This window comes from the organism of the source record quoted next, unplaced genomic scaffold, assembly GCF_019419815.1.
Source record: "Pyrus x bretschneideri cultivar Hongxiangsu unplaced genomic scaffold, Pyrus_bretschneideri_v1 Contig22, whole genome shotgun sequence".
Classification (NCBI taxonomy): Eukaryota; Viridiplantae; Streptophyta; class Magnoliopsida; order Rosales; family Rosaceae; genus Pyrus; species Pyrus x bretschneideri.
The window spans coordinates 5,156,245-5,174,134 of record NW_025999524.1 but is presented as its reverse complement, the minus strand read 5'-3'; the positions used below and the strand labels follow the sequence as shown (position 1 = coordinate 5,174,134).

The following is a 17,890-nucleotide window of genomic DNA, read 5'->3' as shown; positions in this document are numbered from 1 at the left end:
AAGTCATGTCAAAATGAAAACGATACATTGGTTAAAAGCGACATTCACAAACGCTTTCGGGGACCAGATACGCACCTGAATAAAAAGCAAATTATGCATTGGTGAAAAGCACACCAGATTTTTTTATTTTTTTTTTTGGAACTCCAAGCACACCAGATTTGGACAAGAGAATGCAAAACATCTTTCGCATTATTTTGGACGAACAAAAATTGTTGACATCAGAGACCCACAGACCCATTAAAGTTACAAAAAAAAGGTTCTCTTATTACCAATACTTTTGTTGATAACAAGCCGGTCCTTGTTCATGGGATTTTGGAGATGTGGATCTATGTGATGACGGTCGGGGCAGATCGTCCGGTGAACTCTTGCATCTTCGAAAGCTTAAGAGCAACCTCCACCTATATACACAGTCAGCGAATCAGAGCCAGCCCAAAAAACTTGGCCACAAAGTTTTAATAATAAGACTGAGATTAATGATTAAACTCACAAGAGGACTAAGTGCTTCTGAGGATTCTCTGCCAATTTTCGATGGATCCTTCTCATACTGCTCAATGTAGAGTCGGATTGTGGCACCTTCTGAGCCGGTTCCTGAGAGGCGGAAAACCTGCAATCGTGTTCAAGGATGGGGAAGATTGATCAGCTCAAGTTAGCTCCATGAAGAGTATCCTTCAGAAATACATTTCAAAATAGGTAAAACAAAAAGCGTGTCAACTAACCAATCGTGATCCGTCCTCAAACAAGTACCGGATCCCCTGGTGTTTTGAGATGGAACCGTCAACAGTATCCTTGTACTCAAATTCATCGGCGTTGACAACATTGGAAACATCAGAGCGTATGCCCTTCACAATCCTGTATAAATGAGCAGCACCGGTATGTCAATAAAAATAAAACATCTCTTTTTTTTTAGAAGAATAAAAATAAAACATCTCTTAAGAGTTAAATTAAGATGGCTTTCAGCTTTCACATTGTTTAAAGGAAGACAAGCTCAACTAAACTAAAGCATGTCAACTTTCAAACCATAATTGGACCTATCGGGGTGTTGTTTCTTCGAAACCTAAAACAGAAAATACCAAGAAGGTTCTCTCCAGACAGAGAACATGTACATAACAACCCCAAATAGGCAAATATCCAACAACTATACAAGGTGTTGCACAACAACGCAATTGAGAAAATTATCAAGAGAGACCGCCCTCACATAGACCAATTCTAATCTCAAATGAAGTATCCACATAGACAAGTATTGAATTCACAAAATTAACTAAACCGGGAACCCATGGACAAGAATTTCAACTCAGAACAAGTCTATGACTGTTGAATTTCCTTTTCACCCATTTTATATTCTTCAAGAAAGGGGGCAACAGCATGAATTTCCTGTTATGTATAAGTTTCCAACAAGTTTCAGTTAATAGTCTGAGAAACGACAAGAGTAAACATACGTGTTGACTTCAGAAAGGTCAGATTGCAATTTCACCAAAGAAGCCATCAGTTCCTTTGCTTTACCTGCATCCACATTCTTCAAGAAAAAATATACAACAATTAATAGCAGTACAAGATTATCAAGTTGAACATTGGGAAGAACACCTCAAAATGTTACCAAACCTCATAGTCATATCGTGTATAATAATGGCGACCAAACGTAGCCCAATGCTTACGAACTATGTCCTCAACACTGACAAGCTTCTCCCCGCCAAGATTTTCCTTATTTTTATAAGCAAGTATGGATAACCAAGCTAAAACTGCCCAGATACCATCTTTCTCACGGATATGGTCGGAACCTGTCCAAGGACACAACAAATGACAATGCACCAAGATTGTATAAGTTTCTAACAATTCCAATGTTGATTTAACTACTTTAGAGGGTACTTCCTGAAAACTGACCTGTTCCAAAACTTTCTTCCCCACAAACTGAGCATAAACTAGCATCCATTAAATTACCGAAAAATTTCCAGCCAGTAGGTACCTGGGGTTTATAGTAAATACAACTAAAGTTAAAATTTTATTATGCCAGCAGCATAGGGACTGGAGAGAGGGAGGGAGAGTACCTCAAAAAACTTCAAATTCAAATGTTTGGCTACAACATCAAGGGCAGCAGAGGTAGGCATGCTCCTAGAAGTGGGAAAGGTCAAAAGATGAAATCAAGAACACTAGGCATGAAACGAGATATCCAAAAGACAGACATTTTATAAAAAGATTATTCAAACCCCACGATAATAGATTGCCAAATTCTGAAGTCAACAAATACTCTAGGACATGAATGAAAAACTTTTAACAAATTTACATTGCTCTATAATGAAATAGACTGCAAGCTAAGCAGCACAATAAAGTACCTGGCAACTCCTTTCAGACCAGTTTTGAAGTAAGGTATGGCGTCAACTGCATTTGCAGCAATGATGGCTACAGAATCCGATGGGGTAACAAAAAACCTAATAAAACAAGACAAGTTATGAATGCAACTTAAAGACAAGATTAGAACTAATTCACAAGTCTGATGCTACCTTTTACCAAGGACCATGTTACGATCAGCATCACCATCAGCAGCAGCACCAAACTCTGGGGGCTCATCTGCAGTATTTGATTTACCCAGTCCCATACGTGCAACCAACTCCTTTGCATAGGTCAGATTAGGATCTGGATGCCCTCCTCCAAAGTCTTCCTGTTTGCATGAAGTCAGTCACAGGAAAAAGAGTGAATCAAATGGATACAATGAATTTAGACTCTATATTATTAGTGACCATAAACTAAACTTTTTTCAGAACATAGAAACACCTTGGGTACACAGTTCAGTAATGAGCTTTCTTTTGCACCAAGCTCTTCCACAAAAATACGTTTTGCATAAGCTCCAGCAACTCCATGAAGCGCGTCATAACTTTGACATGATGACAGAGATAAGTCACACCACCTTTGATACTATGTGTGTACCCAAAAAGGAACTATTGGACTAAAGAAAATGAAAAACAGGAGCTATGTACATACCAGAATGAGAATTTTGGAGATGATAGCAGCTTCCGGATAGACTCGAAATCAAAGATTGACCTGGAAAATGAGAAGTAATTAAGTCAAATGAACACTGTCCTGATATTAAGCTAAGAAAATCACACACAAAAATGAAACCAAATTCATAGAGACAAGAGTTCCTCTAAGAGATGTGCTTACTTCATCAATTTCACATAATCACTTGCCGAATCAAAAACATCAACATCGAAAGTTCCACCGTCCACCGAAAAGGTGGTGACACCTACCTTAGTGATATCCACCTGTCACATACAGTGGAAGTTCTGTCATTACAATAAATGGAACTCAATCCTGCAGCAGTCTTGTAATCAAATTTAAAGTAAATAAAAAATATGGAGCCTAGATTTGATGGATTACATCAGGTAGGTCGACTGTAAAATACTCCTTTATTTTTGTTGTGTTCTCATATATCTTGTCAGTGATTGACTCTGGAGCAGGTCCACCATTTCCCATGTTGTACTTAATCCCAAAATCCTGCAATATTACCAATCAGTACCAAGTAACAATTGTTGGCTCTGCCAACTGTTTGAACAGACTATTATATTTACTTTCTTCTCCTAATTCCAAACAAACTTATTGTTTCATAGTGTTCCTCTTCCAAGAAATATGTTACCATCCATCTCTTTGGAACAGCATCTTATTTGATGCTTAGATACCAGATGATTTGCAGGAATCATCCGATAATTATATAACGTTCGTAATTCTTTATAATTTATAACACAAGCATATTTAGGCAGGTATCACTAACCTCATTTGGGCCACCTGGATTGTGACTGGCGGTCAGTATAAATGCTCCTGATGCCCTTGATCCCTGGATTCAAATCACAGACATATGAAGCAGTTCACAACCAATAATATTAATGGTGATGATGATTACAATAAGGGCTAGATCCTAACTCAATATAACTTACATCTGCACCAACTCTTTCACGTACGACAGCTGACACAGCAGGAGTTGAAAGCAATCCATTCTGACCGACCCAAACACTTCTTACTCCATTGCCTGCTGCCATCTTAATGATGATCTGTCAACATTGTAGAAATAGAAGACATTACATTTCTCATTACAAGTTATATTAGAAGAATCAATAAACCCTTGATTCCCCCACCAAAAGAAAAAAAAAAAAAAAAAAAAAAGGGGGAAATGAGCTCTATCTGGCTCAAGGGGCAGGCCTTCCCAAGCCCAACCCTTGTCAATTGCAGCAAAAAGGTATGCAGATCCAAACAACATTTTCAGTTTCATTGCTTACCAAGTACAAATTATATACACCATCACAAGAAAATATCAAGTTGCATTCAGAAATTTTATGGAATGCAAATTACCTGAATGGCATCCTTTGAGAAATAGCGACCATCACCAGATACAACAAGTCTAGCACCTAGAAGAAACAAAAAACAATAAGCTTCGGAGACATTCTCAAACAAAAAAAAAAAAAAAAAAAACTTGAAACTAAATCAACAAAATATTCAAACACGGGGAGTACAGCATGAGGGGTAATGTATCGTTTTTGGTGAAGTGAGGAACGATATCTTAAGTATTGAGAGGAAATTTTTTTTACTATTTGATCATTCTTGTATTTCCTTCTATTTACAAAAGCGGCAATCGACATTGTTGCTACCTGGCCAACATCACCTCTAGTATTGGGCGTCCATTTAATCTAACTGAATTCCTCCGTTCAATCTTGGACATACATAATGCCTCAGTTTAATTCTTACCACATGACAAAATTACGAGTCTAAATGGCATCTACAAATAGACGACAAAGTGCAACTCAGTAGAATCGTAGACAACAAAATGAGTATTATTTAACATCAACTGACTTGCAAGTTCAAATGCAAGAATGCAAATGACTACAAATCACTCCATTGTGTTCAGCAAGGGAATAAAGAGCAATGAAAATAGTATGATTCAGTGATCCCTACCTTTAACTTGATCCGATGGAAGGGCATTGAATGTTGACTGAACAAAATTTTGCAAGTAATGAGGTTGCGTAAAAACTTTCACCTGAAAAGTTAAAGCCACCATTATAATAAGATAATCACAGCAATCTGAGAAGTATATTTTAGCGTAGAGAACAGGCATGCATTTTCTAACAGCCAATCTCTACCCTACCGAAAATCATATCGAATTTCGACTGAATCAATCATCAACACAAATTTTATATTAGAATTAAACCAGTTTAACTAAGATGTGATTAGTTCATAAACTTCTGGAATCATATTCTGCACTATAAATAAGATCTAATTAGCTTAGAAAGATCTAAAGATCGGGTGCACGGATCAACCGGATCGATTTGATCTAACAGAGATCAGACTTGAACAATTTCGATTTCATACACTGATAAGTAATCTGGAAACAGCAAAACATCGGAAAACAATGCAAGAATTCACCAAATCAAACGACGAAAAATTGATCGCATCAAACAGAGTGCAGGATTTGCCCGAACGCAACAGATCCAGCATTCATGCAAAGGAAATTCGATTACGAATTGAAAGACAAAAAAGGGTGAGAGAGAGAGAGAGAGATGAACCTTCTTGCGGAGGCCAGAGGTTCCGGGCTTCTGGCCATCGAACGGCGTCGTATCCACCTTCCTAACCTGCCCCGACGACATTATGCTCGCTGAGAACGAAACGCAATTCAAATCACAGAGAGAGGTGGAGAGGGAAAGAGAGATTGGAGATTGGAGTTTAGAGAGAGAAAGAAAGAGAGATTTATAACGGAACTGGAAGGTGGCGAAGCGTGTACGATTTACGCCAAATTTAATTTAGGTGAGCGAGTGACAGACGTAAAAGATGGACGTGGAAGACTGGAGAGTGAAGAGGAACATGGGATCGGATGACCTTTTTGCGAATACTGTAAAAATATTCTCCACGTGGCACGTTTGGTACATATTCCTGTTACTTTTGGCCGTTGATCTTTGTTTTACTTTTATAGTCTGCCGTTGATCTTTACCGGCGGGTTTTCTGAGACGAAGAGAGAGCGATTCCCACGGATAGTGTTTTTACTTCACTACCCCGCCGATTGCGTGCTAAGTCCCCCTACTACCGGTATTGTCGTTCAATTCTACGCCTTTGTTGTTACTTTGTTAAAACAAATAATATTATTTACATTAATAAAATGAAATAGTGGCTAATCTCATAGTTAGACTTATTAACATGACACTTAAGTGACAAGAAAATAAGCAGTTTTGGGTCAACACGACAACTAATCGGATCACACGATAAGAATCCGTTATTAATGGGTTCTTAACAGGTTTACACGAGGATAATACAGAAATAATCTGTTTCGACACATTAAGAAAAAAGTTATTTTGATATTTTTAATTTTTTAAACTACAAAAAAACATATTATAAAATACAAAAGTCATAGTGTATATGTATATATGTATATGAAATATGTATTATTGTATTATTATTTTATATAAATTTAAATTTAAAATTTAAGTATTATTTATATATTTATTTTTACAGTATACTATAAGTAAAGAGTAAGATTAAAAAAATTATAAAACATAGTAAAAATAAATATATCAAGTAATTAAAAATAACAAACACGTTAAAAATAAAAAATATCAAGTAATTTAAACATATCAAACACATTTGAATGGTTTACAATGTTTGGTTTTTTATGCTTAGTTTATGTATACATCTTTATTAATGAAATATCGTCAAGATAACTGTTGAAGACAAGTTTCAATACCATTTCCTTTGGTGATTGATGAAAATTGAAGGGTTTTATTGTAATTGTACTTTGAACATTTGGTAGTTTATAGTAATGTACTAATATTTTTTTTTCATTAGACTCTTATTTTGAGAGATATAATACTTGAAAGACAAATATTTTTTTTATTTTTTATTTTATGTTTTGAAATAATATTTATGTGACAACACGGTATGCTATATTAATTTAATATTATGTTTTCCTTTTTTCTTTGAGGTCAAATCATGTTTGTCATTTTCATTATTTATTGATTTAAAATATTTTTTTTAACAGATGGGTCGGGTCATATTACTTGATAATATTAACAGGTTGCTTTCGGATCGGGTCATATTACCCGTTCATTTTAACAGGTGTTACACAACACAACTCGTTAAGATATCAGGTATGTGACGAAAATGACACGAACACGAAAAACACGACACAAATACCATGTATACACTCAATTGGCTATTAATAATGTAGTTCAAATTTGTCATTAGCGAGAATTAAACTGAAGGCCTCTCACTTACAAATTTTATGTTCTAGTCCACGTAATAATTATTTTGTTATTCTTCCTCCTTAATTTGGACAAATATTTTAGGACGAGTTGATAACAAATTTTGTTTATGGTCCGTTTGATAACTAACTATATCTATAATCATTTGATAACAATTTATTTATTTTTAGTTGTTTAATTTTTATGTTTTGTTATCAAAGACTGAAGAAAAGTATATGAGAGTGGAGGCACAAAATGAAAATAATTCTAAATTGTTCTTTATATATATATATATGATTAACACAAAATATCAATGTTCCAACTAATACTATACAAAACGAGTTAGTGGTTATTGTTAGTTGTTATGAGGGAGTTAGTGGGTTAATTGTTAGTTGTTAGGAGGGGGGAATTGATGAGAATCAAACCTGCATCAAGGTGCAAAGGCATTGTTGTTGTACGTCATTGCGGTGAAGTGTCACCTGCCTCATTTTTTAATTGAATAGTATGAGTTATTGACACTTAATATTATGATTATTCCTCTCTCAGACCATCTCTAACTTTTGGATTAAAACCTAAAATTTTTAAACTTAAACAATTTAAGTTTAACTCAGAAACAGTTTTTTTTGCTCTAACTGTGACATCCCACATCGCCTAGGAAAGTTATCCTTATATGTGTATTCTCATCCCTACCTAGCACGAGGCCTTTTAGGAGCTCACTGGTTTCGGGTTCCGTTGGAACTCTGAAGTTAAACGAGTAGCGCGCGAGAGCATTCTCAGGATGGGTGACCCATCGGGAAGTTCTCGTCTGGGTTCCCAGAAACAAAACCGTGAGGCCGTGGTCGGGGCCCAAAACGGATGATATCGTGCTACGGTGGTGGGGCCCGGAAAGTGATCCGCCTCCGGCCGAGATGTGACACTAATAATTATGGGTTAAAATTTTAATCCGAAATTAATAAAGAATAAATTTAGGCCAATTATTTTTTTTCGGTAACTTTTTTCAAAATCAATTTTATGTAAATTATCATATCAAATCACAAATTTAAAACCAACATGTCCTAATATTAATAACGATGACTTTTCACTAATCTAACTATATACGTGTCCAATCTTTAGTGATCTAGTCCACTCAAAGTCAAGAATTTGAGATGAAAAAATGGACTGAAATCTCAGGCGTGCAATCTAAAAGGCGAAGATGCTGGTATTTTACTCCACAACATTACCTGTAAAGATTCCAAACTTTTTTAAAACTGGAAAAAGCATCGTCTGTTTACACAAACAGGTGATAACCGATCATTTATTTTTTTATTTTTCTTTTAAAAAAGAAGAAGAAATCAACTAAAGATTTCGTTAAAGCAATCCATCATTTTAAAAGCCGAAAAAAACTTATAAAAGTATTTCAATCTTTTTTTATTATCATCATGTGATTTATCAATGCAAAAAATCGAATTCATGATGCACCTTACTGTGTAAAATACGAGCTAACTCATGCATTTCATTTATTTTTTCACCATTAATGTTTTTACCCAATCAAGCAAACAATCCAACCACATGGCAGCACGTTGAAAAAAATGTAAACATAAAAAGTGAAAAAGTAAATCAGAATCAGTCTGGTTTTAATTTTAACCCCTTTTCTTTTACCTAGAGAGAGGCAAAAGGCCAAAAAGCCTAAGAAGACGTTGAACAATTTACATGGCGAATTACACGTTACAACCTCACAACACCGACACATCACCCACATACGCCCACTTGAAAACAGAAATTAATTAAAAATGGTATTTAAACCATCAATTAGCCGAAAGCTAGATTCTAACCACACTAATTAAAAATTAATTAAAATTAAAAAAAAAAACAAAAAAAAACTAGCACTCTCTCTCTCTCTCTGGCTGTTTGAGCTAAAGCTCAACAACCGACTGGCGCCACGGCGGTCTGCTTGACCTTAGGCGGCCTGCCTCTGCCTCTCGGCGCACCGGTAGCCGGAGCGGGAGCCGAAGCTGGAGCAGAAGACGGTGTCGTTTTGGCCTTCTTGGGAGGGCGGCCACGTGGCCTTCCAGTTCCGGAATGGCTCTTGGGCTGCGGTGGGGGAGCGAAAGGGTCCCTGGGCTTCGGGGGCCTGCCGCGTGGCCTGGGTGGCGAGGAGACAGTGCCGGGAGGGAGAGGGGTCTTGGCCTTGGGCGGACGGCCTCGGCCCCTCTTGGGCGGCGCGTTGGGATCGGGCTTCATGTAGTTGTTCTTGACCAGAACGAGCTCGCCGGTGTCCTTCATCATGTTGAGGTGGTGCGCGAGGAGCGCAGCGTGAGTTTCCGGCAGATCGCCGTAGGTTGACTCGATGTGCTTCGCGATTGCCGACTTGCTCGACCCGTTGCTGTCGTTCAGGGCCTCGATGGCCGCCATGATCAGCTGAAGGACAGAAAAATCAGTAAAATTAGCAAAACCCAGCTGAAATTAAGCGAAGATTAAAAAGGAAAACCTGTTTGGATGCCAAGAAAAGAAAATGAAGGAAAATTGTGGGTACCTCTGGGTACTGGGGGAGGGAGGGAGCTGGCGGCGGTACTAGTGGGTTGTTGGAGCTCTCCATCGCCATGACAACTTCCTCTAAAGAATCTGACTGAGAGATGGGGACCGTAGCTGTTTTCTAGAGAGAAACTGAAACCGTTTTCTAGAGAGAGAAAGAGACTGTTGGTGTTGGTTTGGTGGGAAGTTCAGTCAGGCGGAGAGGATGAGGAAAGAAGTGAGGATTTAAAAGGTTGGTTTTCCTTTGAGGGTCGGACCGAGGGAAAAAGGGGAGGAGGAAGAAGAAGAGAGATCCGACGGTTAGGGCTTGCGAGTTTGTGTTACGATCGAACGGTACAAGACCCTATAGCACTGGTCACATGGCTCGGTGACGTGGACGAAGGACTCAACTGGGCGAAATGACGTAAGAGTCCCTCAATTTTAAATCGTGCCTTGTCCCAAGCGCTTCGAATAATTTGAGTTAGGATTTGGTAAGGCTCTGATGTCCTTTACCTTCGCTAGGCTCAGAGGCTGATTGGCCAAAACGGTGAAGGAGGGCAATATGGTAAAAAGAGTTGACCTATACGGAGCGGCAACCTTTGATTCTTCCGGGATTCAAAAATGGGTCTTCTCTCAGATCCAGCATCCAAGTGCGGAGTGGCCCGCTTTAGGACTCCGGGGTGTGGTCCCTACACCAGATATACTTAGCATATTTCTGTACCATATTTGTATCACCATTCTCATAGAAATATCGTCCATAACAAATAACATATAAAATTGTTTGGATTTTTTTAGTATCCAACCAATTGTTTATTACACTTAATATATAGGGTTGTGATTCTGACACAGTGAAAAATCTCTTCTTAGTGTTGACAGGTGGGACCAAATGGTAGCGCTAGCATATAATTATCATGGTAATATACTCATATTAATCACAACATTTTTATTTTAATATAACGATATATTTACATTAAAAGCAAGTGAATAAGTTGGTTACAAACTAGCTATTTATGAAATTTAAAATTAAAACTTTATACTCACAAAGAAAAAAATATAAATTATTAAATCGCAGTACTAAAGACAACAAACATGTTAATATGATTAAAATTTTATACACATATATGACCCAATGTTATTGAAAAGCTATCATTTTATTGCATACAACATTGTATGTTGAGGAGTGCTAGAATAATATGCCTCGTTTAAGACTTATTGGCAAAATGATCCACAAGATCGACATAACTACTTACTTTAATCCTTCAAATTTGAAATCAATGGAAGTGGTCCATGAGTTTGTCTACCATTAACCATTTTGATCATTGCGTGAATAATCTCGGTTAAGTAACCAAAATAATTTGACAAAAATAGGATTATTTTTGTCATTTAATTATTCTCTAACGAATATTTTTCACATAATGACCAAATTGACTGAAGATTGATAAACTGAAGAACATATCTATTGATTTTAAATTTCAAATACTAAAATAATAAATTAAGCTAATCTCAAAAATTATTTTAGCTAAAAAGCGCTCGTTTAATGACCGTGATTAGACTAAAATGCTTGCTAGAGTCGGTGCATGCTAGAGAAAAAAATGAATGATAATTTTTAAATTTATTTCTTACGTATGTAATCCCTCTTACGCCAATTTACAAAAATTGTGAAATAACGTCTTTTTTTTTTTTTTTTACTTCAACACACTTAAAATTACGCCCTTTGACTTGTTGGGTCCCACCATCCTCTATTGCCGTGCTTGAGTAAAATTACGAATGGATATATTCTTCATTTCTCTGTTCAAAAATGCATATGCTTTATATACTGGAAAATGATCACCGTCAGATCATTTTCTTAGGGATTTCATGATCTTACCCGTTCATTGTATATCGCACGATCAGTTTTCGTTAGATACTATTTATATTTAATTTTAAATTTGGAAATAATTTTTTACAGCATCATGGTGAGATCACGGAATTCCTAAAATTTCAAGAAAAAAGATCCGGCGAGTTTGGTGTGGACACATGTCAAATGTCAAAATGCCTCTCAGGTACATAGCTGACACGTCACCATTTCACTCGTTATTGCCAACTAGCATTGTTATAGGAGACGAAAATTTGAGCTCAGAAGCATAAGAGGAAACACATCCGTTCTGGCTAATGCGGTTAATAGATAAATTGGATGGTAAGTCGGGCCCTTCTTTTGAATAGTTATTCGTTTGAAAGAATTGGAGTTCAATCAAAATTGCGACGGTCTGTAGCATCACTTACCTAATTCATTTCCCTCTTTCAACTTTTTACATGTTATTCGAAAAAATTTTACATTTCTATCATACAAAAAAGAAAGCAATCAAAACCTCTTATAAAGAATATATATACACCTACCTTTCCGCCGGACGTTTCCCACGGGTATCTCGTTCTGGGGCTGTTGAGGTTCCGGCTGCTGAACTGGTCCCGGTTGCAGAAAAGCTCGAATCTGAATAACGGGAATTTGATTCACCAGAAGTTCCGGCAGTGGATGAAATCCCTGCTGGCCGGTGAGATCTTCTATATCTTGATCCAGGTACTCCCGGTCTCATTGGCTCTTCCAATTGGCTTGGTCTCTTGGATAGGATCACAACCACACGATGCATTGTGGGGCGGATTGTGGGATCACCTTGTATGCAGAGCAACCCCATCTGAATGCACATCGTTACTTGCTCGGGGACTGCTGATGATGCTAATGTCGGGTCCATAAACTCCATGCTTCTCTCCTTCTTGTAAAGCTTGTACGCCTGCAGCAACAGTGGACAACGTTTAGGTTTAGCAGTCCCAAAAATCAATCAATTTATCAACCATTCCTTTGGTGACATAAAATTTGACACAAAGGGTGGGCCTAAATCATTGTGATTTATACGGAAGCATCTTCCTGATGTTCATTGTGATTTATACGGAAGTATCTTCCTGATGTTTGCTACTCAAGAAATGTTCATAGCTCGCCACAGAATTTTCACACTTGGCTCATCAAATGATAGTTTAATCTACAATCTTACCCAATCAAGCAGATTCTGTGCATCGACATTTCCGTTGAACGATGAATTTCTTTGGCCACTAATCAGCTCCAAAACCACAACTCCGAAGCTAAACACGTCTGCCTTTGCTGATAAATGCCCATGCATAACATACTCAGGAGCCATATAACCACTGTTTCAAGCAAATTATAAAGGTCTATGTTAAAATCAAGTAAGCAAGGGAGGTCCTGAGTAATTCGACCCCACATAATTAGAAATAAAATTCAGGGCACAAGACACCATACTTGGTACCAGCAACGCGGGTATTGACGTGCGTTTCGTCTTCGGGAAAGAGGCGGGCCATGCCAAAATCAGCAATCTTGGGGATCCATTTATCATCAAGTAGAATATTGCTGGCCTTGATGTCGCGATGTATAATACAATTATGCGAATCTTCATGAAGGTAAAGCAAGCCCCTTGCAATGCCACATATTATATCAAACCTCCGCTTCCAGTCAAGCTCCTTCCTTCCATTCGATTCTGTACAGAGACCGTAAAAATCACTGTCAGTGCGTTATTTAAAAGTCTGTTGACAATCATTTAACCAGATGAAATTAAAACGAGGACGATACACATCACATAATATATCTATTTTTGCCAATTAGGTGTTAAAGTCATGGGGGTTAACCAAATGGTGTAGATTGTTCTCCATCTTGAGCTGGCAAGGTTGTGTCAACAACTCAGAAACTTCGGTTCGTTGCTTGGCTGAAAGAATGTTGATAAGGTCAAGGTCTTAAGATCCATCTCCTTCACAAGGTTCAAATCAAAACTTGAAAACTAGGCTTATGATGTCATAATTAACAGATGTCAAAGTACCTATCAAAGATGTTACTGTAATTGCCTTCAGCTAATACAGAAAGAAATTGTGGTCAATAAGTATTTTTAAGAATCAACGAATATATTAGGATTCAAAGAGCGTTCAAACTAGGCCTTCTGATTTTCCTCGATATACCTCAAGTTTGACTAAATTTCGGATACAATTCTGACAAACATATCAGGAAATGTGATGGAGTTGGGGGTTCTAGTATGTATGATCTTCAGAACTAAAGTGAATTGATCCAAAATCAAGAAATCTGTACAACTTAAGTTTCTGCTAATTCACCTAACCAGCGTTTAAGATCAAAATATGGAGTAAGGAAAATGAGGAAAATCTTAGTAGATATGATACCGCAAAAGACTCGTATAGAATCAAATATCAAATTATTTGTGCTGATCTATAAACAAAACACTGAACATGGTTGCATTATCTATTGTTCTTGATGCAGTTGCCAAATAATAATCTGATTGTAAAGTGTAGAAGGATTAACGAGTGCTTACTGAAGAGAAGCTTGTCGAGGCTCTCATTTGAGACATACTCATAAACAAGTAGTTTCTCTACCCCGTGTGCACAATAGCCCAACAAATTCACAACATTACGGTGCTGCACACGAGCTAGCAACTTGGCCTCATTCAAGAACTCTCTCTTTCCTTGATTTGAACTATGTGACAACTTCTTCACTGCAATTTCTCTCCCATCCTCCAACCTCCCCTGAGAAAGAAGCACCACACAAGTTTTAAGACACATTAACTGCCCCATTTACTTTGTCTCTTGGGAATTTAAGGATCTATTCAACAAGGCAAAAACTCGGTGGTATGTCTGGTCGCAAGATACATATGTAATCAGGGAGAAAAATGTGCTTAAAGTTTATAGTTTAGCAAGATACCTAGTTTAGAACATTACATAACACTACATTGGCAATGAAGTCATTTGCGACTTCACCTTTGGTGTAACTTCCTAATGAAACGAAAGACATACACGTTCAATATACGTGAGAATCAGGATAACATTCTTCCGTTATATTGTCAATGTAATCCTTCAATTTCAGTAGAAATGAACTCAATCCTTAACACCCAAGAAAGCAGCGGATTAGAAGAAAGTAGCAGGTGGTGGTGGTGCATACAAGTGCATGATTAAGTCGATAACTAATCTAAGTTTGTGTTTCTTATTAACTAATAACCATCATCATTATCTAATTAAGCTAAGGAACAATCTTCTACACACTGCTTGCAACAATTCTGACATTTTACAAAACAATTTGTTTCACTAAATGCCAACAAAAATATAAACAAAACAAAAAGATAATAATTTATTTCACTAAATAATTAGTATCATTAACTATGAAATTATAAAATAACTAGAGAGACGAATTTGAGAAACAAGTTCAGCAGAAAGAAAAAAAATGTGAGCTTGAAAAAACTTTCTTTCCCAAAATTTTCTCAGCAACCAAACAGATTAGTCAAACGAAAACATTAGCAGATCTACCTTATAAACGGGTCCGAAACCACCTTGTCCGAGCTTATGAGTGGGGTGGAAATTCCTCGTGGCAGCAACCAAAATTTCGAAAGGAAAAACCTTCTGTTCCTGCTGAGCAATCTTCTCCAAGTCCTCTTCGTTCCGTCCGTCTGATCAAATAAAAACAGAGCAAAATACACATAAAAACATAAATCATCTGATACAAGCACAAAACGAATGAATTTCACGAAATTGCAAACTGCGTTTTTGAAATGAACGAAATTGAAAACTGGGTTTCTGAAATTCCGGAAATTGCAAACTGGGTATCGATTTTGACCTCTGCTGGAGCCGAACCCACAAGTTTTCACAAGATTGTTGAAGAAATTCTTGGACTTGGTCATGGTTTTCTGAGACTTTTAGAACAGCCCAAGCCCCATAAATGAACACAGAAGAAGAAGAAGAGCAGGTGGGGCTTGTGGAATTTCACTTTCTGCGAATTAGAAATCACGAACCGTGGGATTTGGAGGTGTTGGAGAAAATGATTAATTGCGTGGATTTTTATGAATCCCGTGGGAATGAAACAGAGAGAGTTTGAGGAGAACGGAACGTGTTGACTTAGATGACCCCATGTGTTGACTTGTTGTAGATTAGATAATATTATTTTGTTTTTTTTTTTTTTTTTAATTTTTTAAGGAAAGAGAAGAAGTCAAGAACGCATGTTTACAAGAATTAAACGAAGGAACGATTCCTTCATACATGTGACGGAAGCAGTGAACTGGGAAGTGACCGATTTTTGCCTCAAGGGTAAGGGCAATAAAATGTTAAATTTAGAAAATAAAAGATTAAAAAATTTATTGTTAATTTCACAACGGTTGATCTAACAATATAAAAAAATAAAAAAAATAAAGAAATAAAATAAACCCAAAATTATTTGGGAGTCCCATCATGTGTTAGGACTCCACGGACTCAAAATGAACATGCCCCTCGCCCCATTTGAGAGTCCGGACGTAGTCCTCAATCGTGAGGAAATTTTTGGGGTCTATGGGTGGTCCCTGTACTATAGGGATTGAAATTACAGTTCATTGGAAACCACCGAGTTCTTAGACTTAAGGATGTGAGGTGGTGAGAACAGGTACATAGACAAATATAGAAGATGTTCTAAATAACTACACAATTGACAATTAAAAAGTGACTGTATAATTTTGACCTTTGAAATGTCCGATTACGTTTTTTATAGGGCACTTTTTCATAAAATCACATTTATTTTGATGTTAACTCTTAACCTAACAACCTTGCTGAAATTTTCATTGGTCTGAAAACAAAGAAGGTCGGCCCCAAATGGCATTTTCCTCTCCTTGAAAATTCCTTATTTTGTTATAAGTTTCTCTACAGATTTGGTTATTGCCGCCTTCCCTTTTACTTCTTTCAATTTCAGTTGCGTTTTATTGCGAGTTTGTTGTTGTTCACCCCTAACTCAAAGTAATCGTTACCTTGAATTAGGAGTGAGAAAATTGAATTAACCTTGCTTTTGCCTGTGTCAAATTAGTATTTTAAACATTTCAAAGTTCCTTGTTTGGTATGTGTTAGTGGTGCTTAAGAGATAATGGAGTTGATCGTAATTGAGAGTAAATTTGAAGTTAGGTTTATATGATTGTGAGTTTTGACTATAAATCCTTAATATAATAAATCTTTGTGAGTTTTGACTAGAAATCCTTAATAAATCAAATCAACTTTCCTAGAAACATCCATGTACACGTACTTAAAATTGCACACAGTGCAACTATGATATCATGTATAAAATACTTTGAATCATACTAGGAATCTCTCGATTGCAAATGGCTTAACATTTGATCGTGAATGCGCTTGGTTTCATGATCCATCATAATTTCTCACGAATTTATCGATAGAATATATATAGTTCCGCAAGCATGTATTATTTTTTCTCTGTTTAGATTGAAATTTTCAATAAGGTTTTAATAAGGCCACATTGCATACTTATCTTCTTATACGATTTCAACCAACTTTAGAAAAATGGTACTACTATCCACACAAACATTTTTACCCCTCTCAATTTTCGATTGTCGAATTGATCAATCGAAGAAGATCAATGACAAAAATTAATAAGGATGTGTATGAGGTAAATATTAGTTTATAAATAACACTACTCAAGAAAAATGAGTTGCTCTTACACACGTATCAAATTGTTATTTACAAATTGTAAGTAAGCAAGGAAAATGACTTCTTACACATATTAATGCCTTTTGGTTTTTTGTTTTTGGGTCTATGTTCAAGGTCCCAAGACCAAGACCAAGTAATGGGCTGGGGTGTGGACAGGATCGTGTGTGAATTGGACATTGTGATTCATAAAGTCCGTGGATTATGACGTCTCATGTGGTGATATTTATTTTTTCTTTTTTTTTTTGGGTGATCAATCGATAAATTTGTTAGACTGAATGTTAGATTAGGAAGTTGATAGGGTTTGAACTCACGCCGTAGTGAAATGACAATGCTCTTCTCCACCATTATGATAGAAGGTCACTTGCCAAGTGGTGGTAATGCTTACAATCATATTTATTACCGTTGTATGAGTTTAAATTTTGAGATTTGTGTTTATTCACTAAATACATTATGATATTTAAACTTATCTAATGCTGATAAATAGGATGGTGAGTATCACCTATTACTTGAAGGTGGTGAATACAGATATTCCCATATTCATTACTTTCACAGTACAAGATTAAACTCGTTTAATACTAAATTAATCGTTGAGTATTGGTTGCTATGGATGTGATGATATGCCATTGTTGGGTGGCTGAGATATCCCCTTTCTCCTGAAACAGATGGATGATGCTTTTCGGTCATTGATGTGAAATCATGAT

General features: G+C 36.7%; 3 protein-coding genes across 3 annotated transcripts; all 3 read right to left on the bottom strand.

Moving 5' to 3' along the window:
• Positions 1–80: 80 nt before the first annotated feature.
• On the bottom strand, positions 81–5,767 carry LOC103943049 (phosphoglucomutase, cytoplasmic). The gene is made up of 18 exons (XM_009353243.3): positions 5,544–5,767; positions 4,936–5,017; positions 4,336–4,391; positions 3,924–4,037; positions 3,761–3,823; positions 3,370–3,486; positions 3,154–3,254; positions 2,974–3,033; positions 2,767–2,866; positions 2,496–2,653; positions 2,328–2,423; positions 2,043–2,106; positions 1,879–1,960; positions 1,600–1,775; positions 1,437–1,513; positions 717–849; positions 488–604; positions 81–398 (listed from the first exon to the last, which is right to left on the bottom strand). The coding sequence occupies exons 1-18, from the start codon at positions 5,622–5,624 to the stop codon at positions 327–329; spliced, it is 1,749 nt and encodes a 582-aa protein (XP_009351518.1). The 5' UTR covers positions 5,625–5,767; the 3' UTR covers positions 81–326.
• Positions 5,768–8,792: 3,025 nt separating this feature from the next.
• LOC103943255 (HMG-Y-related protein B) lies at positions 8,793–10,184 on the bottom strand. The gene is made up of 2 exons (XM_009353509.3): positions 9,721–10,184; positions 8,793–9,605 (listed from the first exon to the last, which is right to left on the bottom strand). Exons 1-2 carry the CDS (start codon positions 9,787–9,789, stop codon positions 9,108–9,110), a joined length of 567 nt encoding a protein of 188 aa, XP_009351784.2. The 5' UTR covers positions 9,790–10,184; the 3' UTR covers positions 8,793–9,107.
• A 1,703-nt stretch (positions 10,185–11,887) lies between these two features.
• Positions 11,888–15,621, bottom strand: LOC103943046 (cysteine-rich receptor-like protein kinase 43). Its single transcript, XM_009353239.3, has 6 exons — positions 15,349–15,621; positions 15,042–15,181; positions 14,057–14,267; positions 12,985–13,219; positions 12,722–12,872; positions 11,888–12,463 (listed from the first exon to the last, which is right to left on the bottom strand). Exons 1-6 carry the CDS (start codon positions 15,410–15,412, stop codon positions 12,071–12,073), a joined length of 1,194 nt encoding a protein of 397 aa, XP_009351514.1. The 5' UTR covers positions 15,413–15,621; the 3' UTR covers positions 11,888–12,070.
• Between the last annotated feature and the right edge of the window lie 2,269 nt (positions 15,622–17,890).

Coding starts and splice junctions, on each gene's coding strand:
- LOC103943049 (XM_009353243.3), bottom strand. CDS start 5,624: ATGTCGTCGGGGCAGGTTAGGAAGGTGGATACGACGCCGTTCGATGGC. Junction 3,255..3,369: donor TTACAGTCGACCTACCTGAT/GTAATCCATCAA, acceptor TGTATGTGACAG/GTGGATATCACTAAGGTAGG. Junction 1,961..2,042: donor TGAATTTGAAGTTTTTTGAG/GTACTCTCCCTC, acceptor TATAAACCCCAG/GTACCTACTGGCTGGAAATT.
- LOC103943255 (XM_009353509.3), bottom strand. CDS start 9,789: ATGGCGATGGAGAGCTCCAACAACCCACTAGTACCGCCGCCAGCTCCC. Junction 9,606..9,720: donor CCCTCCCCCAGTACCCAGAG/GTACCCACAATT, acceptor TCTGTCCTTCAG/CTGATCATGGCGGCCATCGA.
- LOC103943046 (XM_009353239.3), bottom strand. CDS start 15,412: ATGACCAAGTCCAAGAATTTCTTCAACAATCTTGTGAAAACTTGTGGG. Junction 14,268..15,041: donor GTTTCGGACCCGTTTATAAG/GTAGATCTGCTA, acceptor CTTCTTTCTCAG/GGGAGGTTGGAGGATGGGAG. Junction 12,464..12,721: donor CACAGAATCTGCTTGATTGG/GTAAGATTGTAG, acceptor CTGTTGCTGCAG/GCGTACAAGCTTTACAAGAA.